The sequence below is a fragment of the Habropoda laboriosa genome, unplaced genomic scaffold (genome assembly GCF_001263275.1).
Source record: "Habropoda laboriosa isolate 0110345459 unplaced genomic scaffold, ASM126327v1 scaffold143, whole genome shotgun sequence".
NCBI lineage: Eukaryota > Metazoa > Arthropoda > Insecta > Hymenoptera > Apidae > Habropoda > Habropoda laboriosa.
In genome coordinates, this window is record NW_017100404.1 from 2,206,080 (window position 1) to 2,225,389 (window position 19,310).

Genomic DNA, 19,310 nt, shown 5'->3' on the forward strand with positions numbered 1-19,310 from the left:
TCTCACGATTTACCCTATCAATGCAAACTGGCGGATTGTCGATTTTTGCATGCGAATAGCTGCAAAGAGCACCGATTAATCGCTGTCTGTTGCTGCAGCGACGATTACCGCTCTTTATTAAAAAGTTTCACCAAAGCTTAAAAATCCGGAATTTGGACCAGCTTCGAGTTTGAAATTGATATGCTTGAAATAAGTTAGTAAGTCCTATCTAATTGGACGAAATCCTATCTACTTAAGGACGAAATTCTCAAATCAGCCATTTCATATGCAACAACCTAATATTTTATTACAATTTTTTCTTTGGTAATAATATAGTGTATTTTATCTTACCGGCGTACTTACAATGCGTTAAGCGGGTTTGAAGAGACAAAATCTCTCGAAAATTGAGGACCTTGCAGCTCCATTTTTACCAACTTCGAGTGAATTAGAGAAACGTATTTACAAAATTATTGCTTCCACTCAACATTAAAAAGAGACCACTAATTGAAAAATATCTATTTTCACACAATAAGCAGTGATTATCGAGTCGACAAGTTTTTCTCTCTATTTTTGTCCAATTTTTCAAATCTGGAGCTACCCTGACTTGCACCAAAGTGTACAAAAAGAAAACAGATGCATTTTGTCACCTATGCACACTAGAGAACACAATTTATTCCTTTATCGTTGCTTCATCAATCAAACATGGAAAAAAATATCTTGTCATTTTTTGTAGACATCGAAAGATAAAATTATCCTTGAGCCTGCTCGTCGTCGTTCTCTTCTGTCACGTTACAACACACGACGTAACTAAGAAACTGTCAAAAACGGAGCTGCACCCCTCTTTCTGCCAGGTCTTCGATTGTTATCCACTAATACGTGAACTATTAATAAATGAGGAACACGATTAAGAATAAGTAACGAGCTAATGGTCAACTATAATTATACCAGTTTGTGCAGCTAAAAAATGGGTCAGTGAATCTGTAACAGATACGCCATTCAATTATCTGCGGTAATTAGTCTTGACACGTGCTCGATAAAGGCGGCTGCCATACAAACTCAACTCACTGGCGAGACATTGTTTTCTTTCCACGAAAAATCCTTGTATTTCCAAATTATTCCAATTCTCCGAGACACAAGAGAATCGATATATCAGCCGTTTACATTCAAAGTGGGGCAAGTCCATTTTTGGAAGAGAAAAACTTAAGTTAAGCGATAACAATAGATAGAACATGATACGATCTTTTTATCTGCGATCAATCTATAATCAAAACAAAAACAAAAAACGGACTTGCCCTACTTTCAAAATAAACGACTGATAGATCGTTTGCGACGAGTTAAAGAAAATTCAACCGTTGAATCAGAGTGCAAGAGAAAAGAGTAAAACTGTTTAATTGCATACGTAATACGCCATAATATTCCATGACGTTAGAGGTCATTCATTCTCTTCTCTGTCAATAATAGATAAAATTATATTTGTGACTGATTTTTCCTTGAAGTTTGCACGCTCTCATTAAACCACGGTTTATCATCGCCTATTTCGAAACTGGAGATTTAAGCGGAACAACAGTTCCGATGTCCTCGAGTACTCTTTAAAGCAATCGAATATTGAACGGGCTGAATATGGATTGTTGATTGCGAAATCGTGCTCGAAAAAAAGTATGACGTCTTGGTCCTTACTTACACGTTTGCAAAAATATTATTGCGACAGAGGGGACGAAATTTTTCAACACGTCTCGAGAGAACAAGGGAACGTATTTTGGGAAGATACTTGATTGTTTCACGTGAATAACAGAATGTGACGATAAAGAAAAGAAATATTTATTTACCGTGATCGTTGGCTTAAAATTGTTTAAGTTATTAAATTCTCTTTTAAATATTTGCAGGCTATTGTGTAAATAAAGTTGTTTAAATTCTTCTAAATATTTGCAGGCTATTGTGCAAATAAAATTGTTTAAATTCTTCCGAATAAGTATTTGTAGGCTAATGTGCAAAATGCGAAATAAAATTATGCAGGCTAATGTGCAAAATGCGAAACAAATTCTTCCAGGTTAATGTGAAAAATAGTGATGCAACTGTTTCTGCATGGCGAATAATTTCAACGAATACACGTACCGTTTTTAATTTATACCTATTTAAAATAATTCCGTGATTACATTGATTTACATTTTTCCTGGAAAATGATTAAAAATGTCTCAAAAAATGCATACCCATAATTTTGAGTAATTTCATTTGGCAACGTTTGTAGATGTATTAACAATAACTAAAGTGCTATAAAAACAAACGATTTTTTTTATATAAATAAACATTTTAAATACAAAAGCTTACTAAAACTAGATATTTTAACTATGAAAGTTTACAAATTATCGTTTTTAATAATTCTTTTTAAACTAGGAAAGTTTTATTTAAGGTGTAATCTTGATGTATTAAGATCTTAATGTCATCGACTTTGAAACCATACATTTTTATTACACTTCTCCTAACTAGTAAGTTAAAACAGTAATTACTCAGTAATCATATGCAATAAATCACATGTTACTACATTGCTATAAAAAACATACGTTAAGTGTTCAAATTGTTGTTAAATAAACGAGCCATTTATACTTCTAAAAAAAGAATTAAAAAAATATGAATAGCATAAATAATTACGGTATAAAAGATTGAGTTTGAGCAAAACTTTTGTAACCACAATAACTGTCAACAAATTGTACAAACAATTAAAGATTCTTCAGACTAAAAACGAATTACACTATATATGTAAGTACATATTATATCACAGTATTTCAAGCAAAGTGTGATAACGAAGAAAACACTAAAATGTGTCTCTGACTAAGCACTTCAACTACTTCACTATATAAATATTTTGCACTTGCGAAACAGTTACATATTTACAACGAGCAATTGTATTCGGTATTTACATGTTGCTACTAAACTAGACACTGGAAACATACTGAAACAAGCATCTAACAAAAGTTCTACAAAAAGAAACCCATATACTTTTACATAACCGGCTTGAAAAACAGGATTTTGCGGAAAAAACTGGGACACCCTGTATGTAAATTTCCTTCAAGCACGTTCAAAGTGAGTTTGGAAAAGTACAACACGCATATTCGACACGTGTCTCCAAAGAAGAAGAAGAAAAAAAAAAGAAGAAGAATTGATATTCTATTATTCAAGAATCATCGGTACGAACCTTAGAAATTATCCTATCTGACAACAATAAGTGAATTATCTCGCGGTCAATTGGTCAAGTATACACGAGCCGCCTCAGTAGCGACAGCCGTTTCTCATCAAGATCAGCTTATCTAAATACGTATTGTACGTAGCAGGAGTTCCTTTCCTGCAGCTCCTCTTTGGCCGCGGAATCCTCCGTGAAGGAAGTGATCCTTCTTCCTGGAAAAAAAATACGAGGAAAAAGAGAGGAAGAGGAACGACGTCTCTCCCGAGGTAGAGATACATCGACCCTCGCTTTCGGGGGTAGATACTCGTGGACGGTGGAGGTCAAAGTCAAGGTCATACACGTGTCGAGGGGACGGAATGGGTGGTCCCTGGTAGCCCACGTGCACCCCCACTTCTGTGGGAGCAAACACAGCGGGAGCCGCAGGTAGATCAGACAGACTTTCGAACAGTCGATTCGTCGTCTGCCAGGTAGATATGCCTTCTTTAAACGAGCCCAACCTTCCATTTTCAAAGTCAAGGTTGCGCAGCTGTCGCGATCGATATCGATTAACGGAAACGAATCTGATTCGCGATCCACTCGGTTCCCTGTCATTCTTATGCTCTGCTAACGGTAGCAAACCTTCCTTCCGTTACACGTGTTATTGTACATACACATACCGGGTGTCCTAATTTTTTCCCAACTTTTTTCGACCAAACTTCGCCAGTAGGTTCTACGAGTGTATGCGAGAAGAAAATGTCATACGAACATAGGTCGTTCGAAGCTTCGTCGAAAAGTTACAGCGAAAATACGAAGGAATTGTAACGGATTTGCGGTTGCTCTACGATACCAGAAAAGATTTGCATTGGTAAAAGTTAGATTCCACACCTCTAACGACTTCAGATAATTGCACAAAACAGACTAAATGCACATATCCCTCAACTATTTCTATTTTATAACCTAACCCCACATACCATTTCTTCCTTATTTGGTATTATTATTGCTATAACTTCTTAACGAAGAGTCAAACGACCTATGTTCATATAACATTTTCTTCTTACTTATAGAATATACTGACAAAGTTTGATCCAAAACAATCGGGACACCCTGTACATGAATCTTGCGGTTCCAACTGCTACGAACACTCGCGACTAGACAATTCTTTTGAAACGTTCAAAAGTTTTCAAGCCTAAAGAAATTTATCGTTCGATGTTCGAGATTTCAAAGATTTTCCTATCTTCGACGAATCCTACAATGTCCTGGATACGTAAAAATAAGCTCATTTTATACAGGAATAAACACATGATTAACGTCGCTCGCGATAAAGTGTTACGACGCTGATAAAAAATACGGTAAAATCGGTCCCCGCGAAACACCACTAACGCGTGTACTCTTCTTTCTTTCCTTTTTACGTCATATCGCGAAGATAAACGGAGACAGCGGCACGAGATAATGGTAACAAATAGAATTTCGTTTAGTACGGATTAAGTAATAATATAAATAGTCGGGGCGAAAACGTTACCGAGAGAGACGTATTACGAAATCTCAGTCACCCGTGGAGATGATAGAGAATTTTCAGAGAGATGGTGTCTCTCTGAAACTGACGAAACGAAACAAATTAGACGCTCGATGAGATAAAAGAGGGGAAAAAAACCCCTCGACCGGCGTGGATTTTAAGGTTCGTTTAATAAATCGTGTTTTTTCACATCGCGCAAATCTACAAACGCGGCTGATAAAGTGCGTATGCGTAATAATACCCCGGGAATGATTAAACGATTTTCATTACTCGTTTGTGAATGTCATATACCTATTCCACGTGTGAAAAGATATTTCACCTTGCTGAATGGCCGGCACGTGCCTCTTCAGAATGTAAATATACATGTAGACGTCAGATATGCGCAGCCAGGAGGATAGATCGTACTTTTCGAATCGGCTTATCGCACACAAATCTCGTACGAGATTTTCACGTTAATGAACGTTAGTGCGTAACTGCCTGAGGGAAGTACGTGGAACGAAGAAACTGAAAAATTTCGGTTCTTTCGGTTCTGTTTGGAAAATCTGTTAAAAGTGTGTCGTAATAATACTTTTCGTGAAAAATGCTATTACGGTATGCAGATTTCGAGAATTGAAAGAATTAAAGTGCTGTTTATTTAAATTCAAGTGCTATTGTATCAATAATTATCAATACTGCAGTACTGCTATAATTAGTACATCATTATAACAGTTAGAAATATAAATTTCATAGTTTAACATTATTGTTAATTGTAACAATTTTTTGATATGCCCATGAAATAGATTCAGATGAATCAATTTTTGACGAGACCACGATCTTTCATTTTCGAAAAATCAAAAATCCTAAAACTAAAAAACCAAAAAAAAAAAAAAAAAAAAGAAGTAAAATTATTTTTTGCTCGTGCATTAACAGAATGGTATTTTTCAAAGAGAATAATATCGATCTCACGAATTTCTCACACGTTGAAATCGCAGGTAAGCAAAATTTATTTATTCCCTTTTCTAATTTAACACACCAGAGAAAATATAATTATTTCGGTTAACTTAATTGCACTTAGAAAGAAAGAAAGAAACAAAAGAAGTGCAAAAATTATCTCTACACATAGTTCTACACGTGAATGATAAATAGTACTTGAAATCACATGACTGCACGAGGAACGATATACATATGTAGCAGGCGTTTGTGTTATTATCAAGAAGAAAGATTACCAGCGGAACATAGAACAGATACCTTATCAATTTCATCGAGAAAGCGAATTCGTGTGTGAGCACAATTTCGGGTCACACAAACGATGATCTTTCCTCGCTCGTAATGTTTTATATCGTTATCGCGTTACAAGTACATATTAATATTTCAATTTTCTCTACTCCTTTAACCCCATGTAGTAATCTCTGTTGAAACGTCTACTTTGTACGTATAGAAAAAAAACAGTGATCACTTTTTAAACAATTTAAAAGAAACCATTTAATAAGACGTGAAAAAAGAACATCAAAAAATTTCCCTCATTTCTCCATGTTCACATATGTATAAATTTTTTTTTACCAATAATTGCTTCGAGTGATCGTCTGAAAAAATTCGTAGAAATCGATAGGATGAGTCATCAGACGTCTACGTGTATCGTGAGTACGATCTACCCTAGCAGAATATTCTAGAAGGGCTCATACGAAGGGGGAGAGCTCTACCTGATGAATCAGGAAGAATTGTGAGAATCTCCTATGTTCTTAGCGGACGTCTAAAGACCTCAAGGACGGCGGAGGGTTACACGTGCCGACCATTTCAGGGCGACAACCCTCGATGCCTGAGACACCAAAGAAATTCCAATCCGTCGCACCTTCGCCTGTTTTTAGATAAATCTATAAACTCGAGTGTCTCTCCTCCTCCTCTCTTTCTCTTTGTCTTCGTTCTCTCACGTTTTTTCTTTCTTTCTTTCTCCATTTGATATTCCATTTACACCCAGTTTTTCGTCCCGAATTTCAGGATCTCTCGTGAAATTTTTTCCAAGCACATTAAACCATCGACCTTTTGTCGTACGGTTAAAAAATTCAACACTATCGAGCGTGCGAGTGTCTGTGGTCGAGGAGGCGTTTGCACGGCGTCGAGCAACTTACATCACGACGAAACTTTATTTTTTTCTTTCTTCGATGATCCCGGAATCTCTGCATCTTTTTGAAAACCGTGTTTTTTAAAGAAAAAGTTCCACAGGAATTGGAATTTTTTTTAGAATTTATGTGAATCAGCGTTTGAAAGTCCAGCATTTGTTAACAGTAAATAAAACGTTAAATACAGCCAAAATATTTCGTTCAATTTGTCAAAAAGTTAGCATTAAATACCTCGAAAACGGTTTCAGCTAGGAACCTAAAATTTTCCAAACTTTAATCACCAAAGACTGTCAACAGATCCCACAAATTTGAAAAATTCTCGTCCATCTCTACGTACAATTACTTCGAATCAGATTCCAAGTGAAATTTCAATTTCTCCAAATCTAACACAACTCACTACACACACGCAGACGAATCAAACTTCAATCCGCGCGTACTATTTTTTCCCCCCGTTTATTTAGCGAAACGGCTATTCGACGAACTTTCTAAAACAATCTGTAATCTCAACCGAAAAGCACTTTCTCCCGCTTTCGATAATAATTGCGCGGTCGAAAATAGACGTCCAGCGATTAGCAGGCAGTCTGCTATAAAAGTTCAAGGTTACGCAGGAATAGCGAGGAGAGAAAGAAACAAGTGCGACCGCGGTGATACAGTTTGAAAGTGAATCGTGGATACGATGTTAGATAAGCGCGCGGGGTGTGACATAATTTCAGCGTGCATCATCGATATTCGTCTTGTATACGAGCACCGTGGAGCGAGGCTCGCGTGGCAGACCAGTCTGGTGTAACCGAAACGAATCGAGACTTCGTCCTTGTAAGTTCAGACACGTGAACGAATGATCGTAGGACCCACATTCAGCTTCGAAGCCAGCTTTTTAATGAATGCAACCGTTCTTGGAATTCGTACGGCTGGAAGAAAGCTGGCCGAAAATAAACTCGATCGATTCTGTACACTCTGTTACAGGTCTGTACACGCGAATTAACCGATGCTGTATACCACGAAAATTCACCGGTGTATATGGAAATTAATTATGGCAGTCGATGTTCGTGGTGTTCCTTTAATTGTCACCGTTTTATCACGACGTCTTTCGATTGTACTTAGAGGGACACACGTGTGTATCAGGTGGTGCAAAATTCTATCTGCAATTAATTTGCAATTTTTTTGTACGAATGGACTTTTCATTTTGAATATTTGTTAAACGTAAAATCGTTATTTTTCGGCAGAACAGTGCGTTAAATTTATAATTTAAATAATATGATCATTTTTAACTTTATAAAAACGTACAATTGTTCAGTGGCGAATTCAGAGGGTTAACTCGTTTCTAAAGTCAGCGAATAGTGCTTCACAGCGCCACATTTCAGACATCGTAATTTGTAAGAAAATATACTTTAAGATAAACTAAACTTTAAATTCAAGAGAATGAAATTTCTATTCTTCTCAATGAAAATAAAAACGTCTGTTCGTTATAATTAATGCATTTACGATAGACAAAGGTGTAAATAACTCGATACACGATCGACAATTTTTAAGTACCCAAAGCACAGCAAGTAAAACAATCAAACTAAAAATACAATTAAAAAGAAAACAAATTACTAACAATTAAAAATAAAAAGTGTCAAATATCGCAATTTCATCCAAGGACCCATCATTCTGAAGACGCCAAAATAAAATTCCCCTCGGAATACACTCTATTCGCGAAACGTATCATAAAGAGAACACCGCGACGCAAAAATCCCAGACACGTGCATCAATCCTCGAAGATAACATTGTTTATACCTAAACGCCGCGATACAAGCGCGCTAAACACGAAACATCGAGTCTGGAAAGAGAGAATAAAAGAAAAGAAGGATATAACTCGGAATCGTGAAACGTAGTTGCATTCGTCAAAGAATTCAAATTGGCGAGAGATGAGAAAAGAGGGAAAAAGAAGAAAAACAAACTCAAGTCGACATAATGGAAGGAGCCCGGAGGCGGCGGCGGCGAGAGAAATGTAAATGTGATAGGTCCGCGGCGGTTTCCAATGATATCGTTCTTCTCTTCGGGATTCCGTTCCGGGTGCAATCGGAGTTTTTCCTGTTCCGACTAGATTGCGTTACACGTGGATACACGTAGTATTGCGTAATAGAAGGTCACTTGTTTGCTAACTCGCGGAAGATCAGGGAGCTGAGGTCAGGCACGTGGAACCACGCTCGTTTCGAAAATACCGACGTGTGCACGTATACATATGTGTACACACGCGCACAGGCGTGCAATTCGCGAATCACCGCCACCGGTGATTGTCTCTTCACCGAACCAGTTTTCGTCCACATCTCATTCCCTCTCTTTCTCACCGTTTCTCTTCCATCCAGGATCTGACTTCGATTCTATCTAATCGGTAGCGATGCTCGACACTTAAAAGTCGTTTTTCTCCTTTTTCGATCCTGATAAAAAAGCGAACCGCGAAACGAAGAAACCATCTCTGCTATCTTGAATTCAGACGTTGGCAAAATTGATCCGAAAAAGACGAGAAACCCAAGTAGTTTCGCTCGGCGAAACGTGTGCACGTTGTGTGGGAAAAGTTCGATGGAAAATTTTCGAGATGAAAATTAAGTTTGAGAAATTTTTGTCGAATGTGTGTGTGTGTTTGTTTTTTCGTGAGATTGTATGTATGTTGGTATAATTTGAACTATATTACGGTCAACAAAAGGTGAAAATGAAAAGGACGAGGTGAAGAGTTGAATTTGTTTAAAGCAGCCGCCGCCACAGCGGTTCTTCGTTTAAAAGCTTCTTTTCTAATGGGATTCAAATGTTTCCCGGCTTTTCTTCAAAGTCCGGTGCATAGTGCACGTGATCTCGCGTTGATAAGATGCACGTTTTATCGTTCTCCTAGCACGTCGTGCTTTTTGTTGTGACAAGTTCGACGAACTGACGCGCTTTCTATTCATTGTCATAGCACGTTTGCATCCGAATAACGGAACACCGATCATCTGTCTCTATGAGAAGAAAAATGTTTCGATGTGTTTATTGAATATGTATGTATATGTATACATGTATTCGTTTGTTTCAAATTAACCGCCAGTTTGAGTTCTCTTGTATTAACGACGAACGTATTTCGTTAAGAGCGTAAAAATATTTTGCACAGTATATATTTGAAATTTCTAGGAATTAATTTTTTCAATAAAAAATTTCATTCGTTAAGTTTGACTTCTGCTAGCATTTGTCTAAAATTAGCAATTTCTCTTATGAGAATAATTCAATATTTGTGCTTTCTAAAATTAAATCATTTATATTTCAATTTTCTAGAATTAAATCGTTTATATTTCAATTTTCCGAATTAAAATCATTTATATTTCGATTTTCCGAATTAAAATCATTTATATTTCAATTTTCCGAAATTAAATCATTCATATTCTAATTTTACAAATTTAAAAGTTTCGTCCGTTAAGCATCATCTTCGCTAAAATTTCTCTGCAATTTGCTTAAAATAAACTAAAATTTACTTTCTAGATACATTTATTACTAAATTTCTCGTGTGGTTACTCTTTGAAATTTTGCTTAATTCATCGTTTCAAGGTAACACGTCCGCAGCGAAACAGGTGTTTTTCCAACGAGTTTCACCAATTTATCGCTCGATCGTTCGCACCCATGCAACTTTTCATTTGAAGAACAAAAGAAAGAAAGGCGCGAAGACGCACACATCGCGTATTGATGTGATGTGCATTGATGACATCTAATAGAAGGACACAGTTCATTCAGATGCTAACAGGCGTTTCAAACACCGTCCAAAGAATGCATTTCCATGATCCACAATCTTTTACCTTCTACGTGCCATCTGCTTGCCTTTCGTATTCTTAACCAATTCGTTATTTCATATTGAGATGGACACTGCACAAATCATCCATATTTAATCCTTCTCCAAGCTATTGCTAATTTTAGACAAATTCGAACAGAGATGAAACTTGACAAGTAAAACTGTTAATTCGTAGAAAATTAATTTTTTACAAACCTCAAATACAACGTATAAAATATTTCCATTTTCCTACAAAATACATTCATCATGTATAACTGTGATATGAGAGAATTAAAAATGGCGGGTAATTTGAATATACGGCAATACGAAAGAGCGACAATGTCCCATGAAAAGAATTTCAAAAACTTGAAAAAGTTAACTGTACACGTTAATAGGTTAAAGCAAAAAGTTAATAGTGTTCTCCGTTAATAGTCCTTGGAATTTTATTACGTTCCCGTTCTCAGAAGTACTTAAAAATTTCCAACTAACTGACAATCACAAAATTTAATCAGATTTAAACAATCATATTTTCACAGTCACGATAAGGCCAACAATGAATTCTGTACTTCCTCCAACTGATATATAAAAAGAGAAATAAATCGTTTAATTCTACTTGAGTATGAATTTTCTTCTTTCCAAGAATCCTATCGAGGAAATGAAACGATAGAATGTACGCTAGTTAACCACGTGTACACGTATACTAAGTACATTAACTGCCAAATTACATAATCAATTATTATCGAACTTGATAGCGAATCGGCAATATAGACAACAGTCTCTAACGAGTATTGAACGACTTCTTGGCGAAAATGATTATATACATGTATAATTACTTTTACATGAAAACCATTTATTCCCCTTAATTCACGATTTAGAACAAAAATTTCGTATCGTTCTTCCATTAAAATTTCCAGTAAAATTTCCTCCATTCAGCTCTAAAATTTTTATTAATTCTCTCCCTAGACATTCACGAATATCAACGACTTCGTGCATCGTTTGCCAAATTTTCTCCACCGTTGATTAATAAAAATATCAAAATCAAAGGGAATCTCGCAGCTTGACGTAATAATTCTTCTGACATGTATTTAATCAAATCGGATTCGTGGCTCTCGACGAGTGAATCACTGTGTATACGTTGATCTTCAAAGCAAGTTCAACAAGAGAATCGAGCTCGAAATCGCAATTACCAGGCCGCTCCTTACCAGTCGACACCTCACCAAGGTGAAAAAAACCTTGTTCGGTGTGTTGACAGGTAGCGATCCAACGATATTTTCACCATGTTTCGAATTTACGAACGAGCAACGAAACCTAACGAACACCGTTCGACTCTGTGCTTCTCGTCAGTTGCGGCTTCGATCCTGCTATTACCTTGTTGAATTTGCAATCGACGATAAATCATAGCCAACTACCTGTGACGTAAATCGCGACGATTAAATGTATTCGTTCATCGTTACAGTTTCGAATGTATTTGAATAGAGTGACAAAAAAACTGCTGAATATGCGGTATCGTTAAAAGTTTCGTCTATGTTTCAGAGTGACGAAAATCATTATCTAACGTACAGTGTGGGTTTAATCGAAATGTTTGCAAGTATGAAAAATTAGCTTTCTACTCTTCGTAGCATCCAAGATGCGCAGCTTTCGAATCTGAAAAACGCGATTACGACTTGCCCTTTGTGTAACGTGAATGTTTCAACCGGTGCACAGTGGAATAGTTTAATTTAGAAAGCTGGCGAAAATTCGTATTTTTAACCTTAATTAAAAACCAAAAAAGTGTCCTTGTTTCTTTTTAATTTTAAAGTTAATAAAAATTTCAGGATTAAAAGAAAATCGCGAAGGAAGAACGTTTCGAATTAGGCAAATTATTAAACTGACGCACAGTGGAGTATTTCATTTAAAAAGCAGGTCAAAATTCAAATTTTCAAACTTAATTAAAAACCAAAATTCTTCTTACGATGTTATTAAAATGAAAGTGGCGCCAATAGAAAAGATTTTTATTTTCTTATGTTTTTTCAATTACTATTAAAATATAATCGTTACAGTTTTGAATTCTCTGCAAGCAAAATCTGTCTGTAACCTAACATTCCTACGATGTTCTACGAAAATTATTTAAAAATCCGTGGAAACTTCTTATGTTCCTCATTTAGGTCATGTAACTCTCAAATTGAGAGTTTCGATATAAAAATACCACGATAAAACAAATCACCCACATAAATCGACTTATTTCACAATTTTTTATTCTCCCACGAATTTCCATACAAAATTCCATCGAACAATTACGTTACATCACTTCCAAGTGCACTAAGCACCGCCAAAACTAGCAAAACAATTTTCGCAACAAATCCTCCATTGTGCGATAGTGATAAACAACCGAAAGAAATTTCGTCGTGTCTCCCGACGATAAAAGCACACACACACACACACACATATCTTGGTTGATTTACACCCTGTTTTGACGCTGGTTACGCAGCCGATATGAATGCAACTTTGTGTGAATGGTAAATCGTCTCTTGCGTCTCGTGCTTTCCTCTCTTCATCCGGAAACCCATTCGACTCGACGTATTTTTCCCGAACCAACAACAATCCGTCTCTCCCGTTAATCACTCCTGAATAAGCAATTTTTTCTCTCTCTCCAACGAACACTTCGAACAAAACCTCGTACAACATTCCGTCCAAGCTATTTTGAAAAACAATTTCTCATTCGTATCGATGATGTTTCGGGACAAGTGTGAGAGGCGGATTCACGTCAGAACGGTTTCTCGGGCACAAAACGAGGGAAAAAAGTAGATCACGATACGTGACAAGACACCCGCCTGAGAAATATCCTTGAATGTAAAAAACTCTGCATCGAGAGCTACGACGAAATAAATATCACAAGTCAACTCTCTTTTGCATACACGCATATACATATGTATATTCGCGCGCACGTGTGTGTACGCGGAGCCCTAAAAACGTAACAGACAATGTGCAACACAATTTCCCCCATTTTCATTCATCGTAAATTCTAATCCGTGTCCCCGTGAATCGTCCGCGTAAATACGATCCGTGACACCAATATGCACGGAACACGCGCATATTATTGGAAAAATTCATGCGCCGTATGAACCAACCGTTCCCGCATGACCGTGCAAATGTAAATTTTCTTTTTTTTTTTTGCACAAACAAAAAAATATGCAATACCATACATATACAAGTGGTGGACACCTCGACGCACATACACACGCACACGTGACACTCTCGGGCACGTACGCACAAACACGTGTGCACACGTCTATACACGTCCCACGTGTTTGTTTCTATTGGTGGAGAAGTTAGCCACTGGCCGTTGGTGTAGTACACAGAGCATTCAGTAGTATATAAGGGCGACTCTTTCGTACAGGCAGGCATAACCGAGAGGGAGTCATTCCACGACCGGGGCAACCTCTTCTCTTCCACCATTTCTTCTTCTTCTTCTTCTTCTTCTTCTTCTTCTTCTTCCTCTTCCTCCTTCTCCTCTTAGCCGCTCTTTCGGCACATTGTGATTCGTCACACCGATTTCTGCTCAGTTCGTCAAAGTGAACCTTAGGGGGTGACTCTTTCTTTTTATTTCCTTCTTCTCTGTCTTACTCACTCTCTTACGCACACACACACACACACACGCACACCCTGTCTCCTTTTCTCTTCGGAGGATCGAGCATATTTTTACCGTGGGAAGATTTTCTACGCTCTTTGTTACGAACAAGCACGTGTCCACTCTAGCGATTTGTTTTTTTCTTTCTTTTTCTTCATTAACGAAGTAGCGCACCTTTTGCCGCGAAAAATTTAATCGTCCACCGAGTGAACAGTAAAACGCAGTGAAACGAGAGAAAGTACAAAAAGGGAGAACTTACGATTTGTGATCGATTTGAACCTATTCTCTGAGAGAAGTGAAGAGACTGGAGGATCGTTCGATAGAAAATTCGAATCGTCGGAGAAATGAACTGAGAACTGTAACCGACGTTCGTGAAAACTACCGAGGGGAGCACGTGAAAAAAGGTTGACAGTCCGCGCATCGTTCGAAGATGTCTTCCGCGATGCTCGCCATCGGAGGATCATGGCTCACGTTGATTCTGTCCATGTGCTTGATGACCATAATTTTGCTGTTACTGGTGCAACGTGGAAAGTTTCTCTACGCCCTGAGGAAAGTGCCTTATCCACCTGCTATTCCTATAATCGGGAACGCTTATCAATTATGCTGTAACCCGGAAGGTAAGAAATTTTGTTCCATTTCTCTTAAATACGCGTTTCGTGAAAAATTGTGCGAATTTCAAGTCGAAGCGCAGACACGGTGTGAAAGAAAACGTTCGATTAAATTGTTGTTATACACAGTGTGAAAGCGGTCTCTTAAATGCGTTGCTTTACAACATCGAGGCATACACGTGGCGCAGATTATGGTTGGAATGTGGCAAACACGAATAGCACTCGTGATATAGATTATTGCGCAAAAATTAATTTCACGAATTTTGACACTGTCAAAATATATAATCTACTTCAACATCCTACATTTCTGACGGTTAAGTAATAAATCATTCGGACACGAACAGTCTGTAAAAATGTCGTAAGGCAACGGATCAAGTATTACGCTAGTTCCGATTTTAGCCAGCGTTGATAACCGATATAAAGTCCTCTCGCTTCGTCTAGCGTTCCAATTGCTTTGCATTCGACGGAAAATGATTTACAATGCAACAATAAATCGTTGAATTTTGTAACTCCAAGTTACGATCTATCGATCGTAACGCAAAAATCAAATACCAAAGATACTTGAAAGATGTGAAAACATTATCGACGACATAATTGAAAACAATTTTAACAACCTTTAAAAATCACGTTACACTTAAAAGACTTCAAACCAAAGAATTGTTTATAATTTTTCAACCAAACATTTCGAAACGTGAACAAAATAATTTTTAAGATATACTTGAAACGTGAAATGTCACTATGATTGCCACTTTTTAATGCAAAGTATACGCTGTCACTGGTATTTACTAACGTTTAACTACAAATAAAGAATATTTCATAAATTTATTATATCAAAATTTCCTGAGTCTATTTTAGAACAGTAATCACTGATTATATATATATGTATAAAATGCTAAACGAATCTTGTATTTTAAACGTGGCACGTGAGATCTTTAATTGACGATAAAGCTAATCAAATATTCACGTCTTGATTTTCACACATTAACAATTTTATCTGAGTTCATTCTTATCGATACGCTTCGCTATCGAAATCCGGCGATCGGTTAAAAATTCAACGATCCATTTTAATACTGCATTTCGTAATTTCAGCAATCCTTTTTCGACGTATCAGACGTCCTGTCGCGCTCGTAAAAAAATCTCCTCGAAAATACGCGAGAGATATCGTCGAGACATACGTGAAACTTCACCGAGCATACGTAACCCCTGTATTCACGTGCTTTTATTTCCAAATTGGTACGAGATAACGATAACCCTGACATTAAAGAAATTCAAATGAGCCAACATGCAACCAGATGCATCGATATTCCGAACACGAGCTCTTAATCAGCATTTCGAACTATAAACGACAGGTAAACTAATATAAGGTAAAACCGGTGATAGCTAGATTGCGCGATAGCTACCTCTCCAACGTTTCATGCACTTCAAACTCGCGATAAACGTTCGTGAAATTTCAATTAATTCAATCTGAACAGGAGGAATTGTCACCGATCGAAACTTCTTCCAATTATCGTCGAATAAAGTATTTATTTCCACAACAACGATTAAAGTCGGGCCTTTAAACATATAAATACCGTATCTCCAATTATCTTATTGTGAATACGTACACACTTTACAGCAACAAAGTGAAGATTGTTCTCTTTTTTTTTTTCCAATCAAATGTTTACGAACAATATCTAGTTACACGTTAATAAAAAGCAAAAAAGGAAAACGGTACGAAGAGAGTAGTATTTGCAAGCAAATCAATGTTCCTCTCGATTTGGTTTCGCGTACGCGTTTCGTTCGTTCAACGTATATCGAATGCGTTAATCGTCGAGACGATAAAGTTCGATGTTTGGGAAACGATGTTTAATTCGGTTGCTCCAGATATGAAAGGCGAACAGAAATCGCACGCGAATGCACTCGCGGGAGAGAGAATCCCATTGGGGAGAGAAGCGAAGAAGAGGGAGAGAAGGAAAGGAGGATTTATCCACCTCGGTGCTGTGTATGCTGAAGATAATCGTTAACCCGTCGCGTGTAACCAGACGAAAAAAGAAGCGGGTCGAGGTCGTTCGCGGCCTAAATAACGCCTATGATAGCGTGTAATTGTATGCAATTACACGTGCCTCGAATAAGAGGAATTTGAAGAAATCCGTTTGACTTACAAGTGTCTACATTTTAACAGGAATCGTTTAAGCCATCTTTTTTGCATACCTTTCATTTACATATGTCAAATATGTTATGCAACCGCGAATAGGTAATCTTGTACGTAAGGCAAATTAATAGGTAATAGATAGGTAATAAATATAAGTGATACATAATTGTCTATGATATTTCACAGTCTGAAATTTGTTTTCCTTCAAATGGTACAATATCGTCGTAAATTGTATATAGTTCGGTTCAGGCTATAGAATACGTGGATACGTATACGTATCTACCTTGTGCAGGATTTGTTCTTATAACTTTTGAATAAAACATTTATAGCGGAGACAAAAAGTAGCTACTTGCACATATTCGTGTTTTATTAAGTCAGATACGTTACGTATTTTGTTTGCTTTCTGCATCTCGTTGCCCCGACATTCATTCCTCGTACTCCACGAGGAATACTTTCGGACGATGAAAAATTTCACGTGGCTATATTTGACTGTAAGTACTACCTATATATTTAAAAACGTACGATATGCAAATAAAATTTACGTTCTGCATGCAGAATTCTCGTTTTCCTTTCGAACATATTAACCAAGACTTTATGACAAATAAGACACCCTGTGTATAGACATTTCTCTATAATAAAGAAAAGTGAGATATAGTCTCGGTCGATTCTTTATCGTATTCGACTCAGAATACTTTCAGAGGATAAAAAATTGAATTTGAAAGGAAAGTAGGATATAGTCACAGTCGATTCTTCATCCCGATACGTAATACAGAGGTAACATATAGTCTCGGTCGATTCTTTATCGTACTCGACTCAGAATACTTTCAGACGACGAAAAATTGATTTCGAAGGAAAAGTAGAATACAGTCGATTCTGGGATCGATGTTGAACGGCAAACGGTAGGTAGTCATCTTCGAAAGTAAGTAGAGTGAAAAGTGAGCGGTGGTAGAGTGGCATGTTGAAATAAATGTGTAATACAAAGAGACAAAGATTCATCACTATCTGAAGGACGCCAAGCGTCTCATTGCTCGCCAAGGTCCACAACAAAGTGTCTGTTCTTTTTGTTGCAAGCCATTACTACTCAATGACCTCGTGTTGCAAACATGCACGTTGCCATTTTTACCGGTCAATGTCCGGTCAAAGCCACTTCTCTTCAGCTAGATACCCAACATGTCACGTTCTTCTCGCTCTATCTTCTCTTACCCTATCTACCTCTTCTCTTTCTTCGTCATTTCGCCTTTCATTCTCTACGACTAACAGACGTTGCGAGAGCGAATCAAGCCTAGAGATATAGCAATAATGACGATTGGTCATGATGATAGCTGCAAAAGGCCTATTTCTGTACGATGCTGCCTCGGGTCGACGACCGCCGGAAGTCATATCGAGAGATATAGACGATCGTACAGAACTTTAGGAATTCTGCGTTCGTACGAACCTCGTCCTCAATCAGATAGCAATATTTCTCGTGAAACTTTTCTGAATTCTTCCTTTGTTCCGTTCCTACGAACCTCCACTTCTCGTTACAGTTCATCGAAACTGTACATACTCGAGTACAATACTCGAGAAAATGCACCCATTTATATCGGCTAATATTTCAAAAAAGAAAAGCTAAAAAAGCTCGTCTCGTGTTAATTTTGCTTTGATTAGAAATTTATGGGAAATACCAGGAATTGTTCAGAAATGATCTAATATTGAGCAACCTTTATCAGACAATAGTTTATCTATCGTATTCTGGATTAAAGAAGAGAATATCTTTCTATGTTACAGAATCCTTCAAGAGGATGATCAAATGGGGAAGAGAGTTAGGGGATATGTACTTGGTTTGGGTAGGCATGAGGCCTTTCATCTTCCTTTACAAGGCAGAAGCGGTACAACCATTGCTAAGCAGCAGCATTCACATCGATAAAAGTTTGGAATACGGGTATTTGCAACCTTGGCTTGGTGAGGGTTTGCTGACCAGCAGTGGTGAGTACAATGAACATGAAACTTTGTTCCTTTTTCAACGATTAAAAATAATGAGCTGAATTGTAAGAAATGGAATTCCAAGCAAGACTCTTAAATTTATCATTCACTTTTACTTTTTACGAATAATGGTGACGACTAAAATAGCAAATTCCACGTATTACACCACTTGTACCACAAATCTGAATAATTGAAATTGTTCAAAATTAATTCACTCATTAATTCACAAATTTACTCATTTCACTTGCTCGTCTCTATATTGTACTGACCAATATTGGAAACTGTGAAATGTATTTAGAAAACGAACGAATAGCAAGTAATTGTCACTTATCAGTGGTAGGCGCGAAAAAATAAAGAAATTTGTCAAAATAAAAACATTTCTATCCCTCGAAATCGACATCCAGAAAATCAAATTCGCGTGAACCGAGGAACACAAAGAAGTCTGTTCTCCATCGAAGGAAAAGAAATCGGCGACCAGATCGAATCGG

The 19,310-nt window shown here is 37.2% G+C and overlaps 2 protein-coding genes across 2 annotated transcripts in view; both read left to right on the forward strand.

Moving 5' to 3' along the window:
• Positions 1 to 141, forward strand: part of LOC108575332 — a 1,608-nt gene extending 1,467 nt beyond the window's left edge. Inside the window, exon 4 of the mRNA XM_017938097.1 lies at positions 5 to 141. Within this exon, the coding sequence (XP_017793586.1) occupies positions 5 to 141 (137 nt within the window). The remainder of the gene's footprint in view (positions 1 to 4) is intronic.
• A 13,771-nt stretch (positions 142 to 13,912) lies between these two features.
• The window catches only part of LOC108575347 (cytochrome P450 4c3-like), an 11,890-nt gene continuing 6,492 nt past the window's right edge, over positions 13,913 to 19,310 (forward strand). Inside the window, exons 1-2 of the mRNA XM_017938115.1 lie at positions 13,913 to 14,738; positions 18,628 to 18,825. Of these exons, the coding sequence (XP_017793604.1) occupies positions 14,552 to 14,738; positions 18,628 to 18,825 (385 nt within the window). The 5' untranslated portion in view covers positions 13,913 to 14,551. The remainder of the gene's footprint in view (positions 14,739 to 18,627; positions 18,826 to 19,310) is intronic.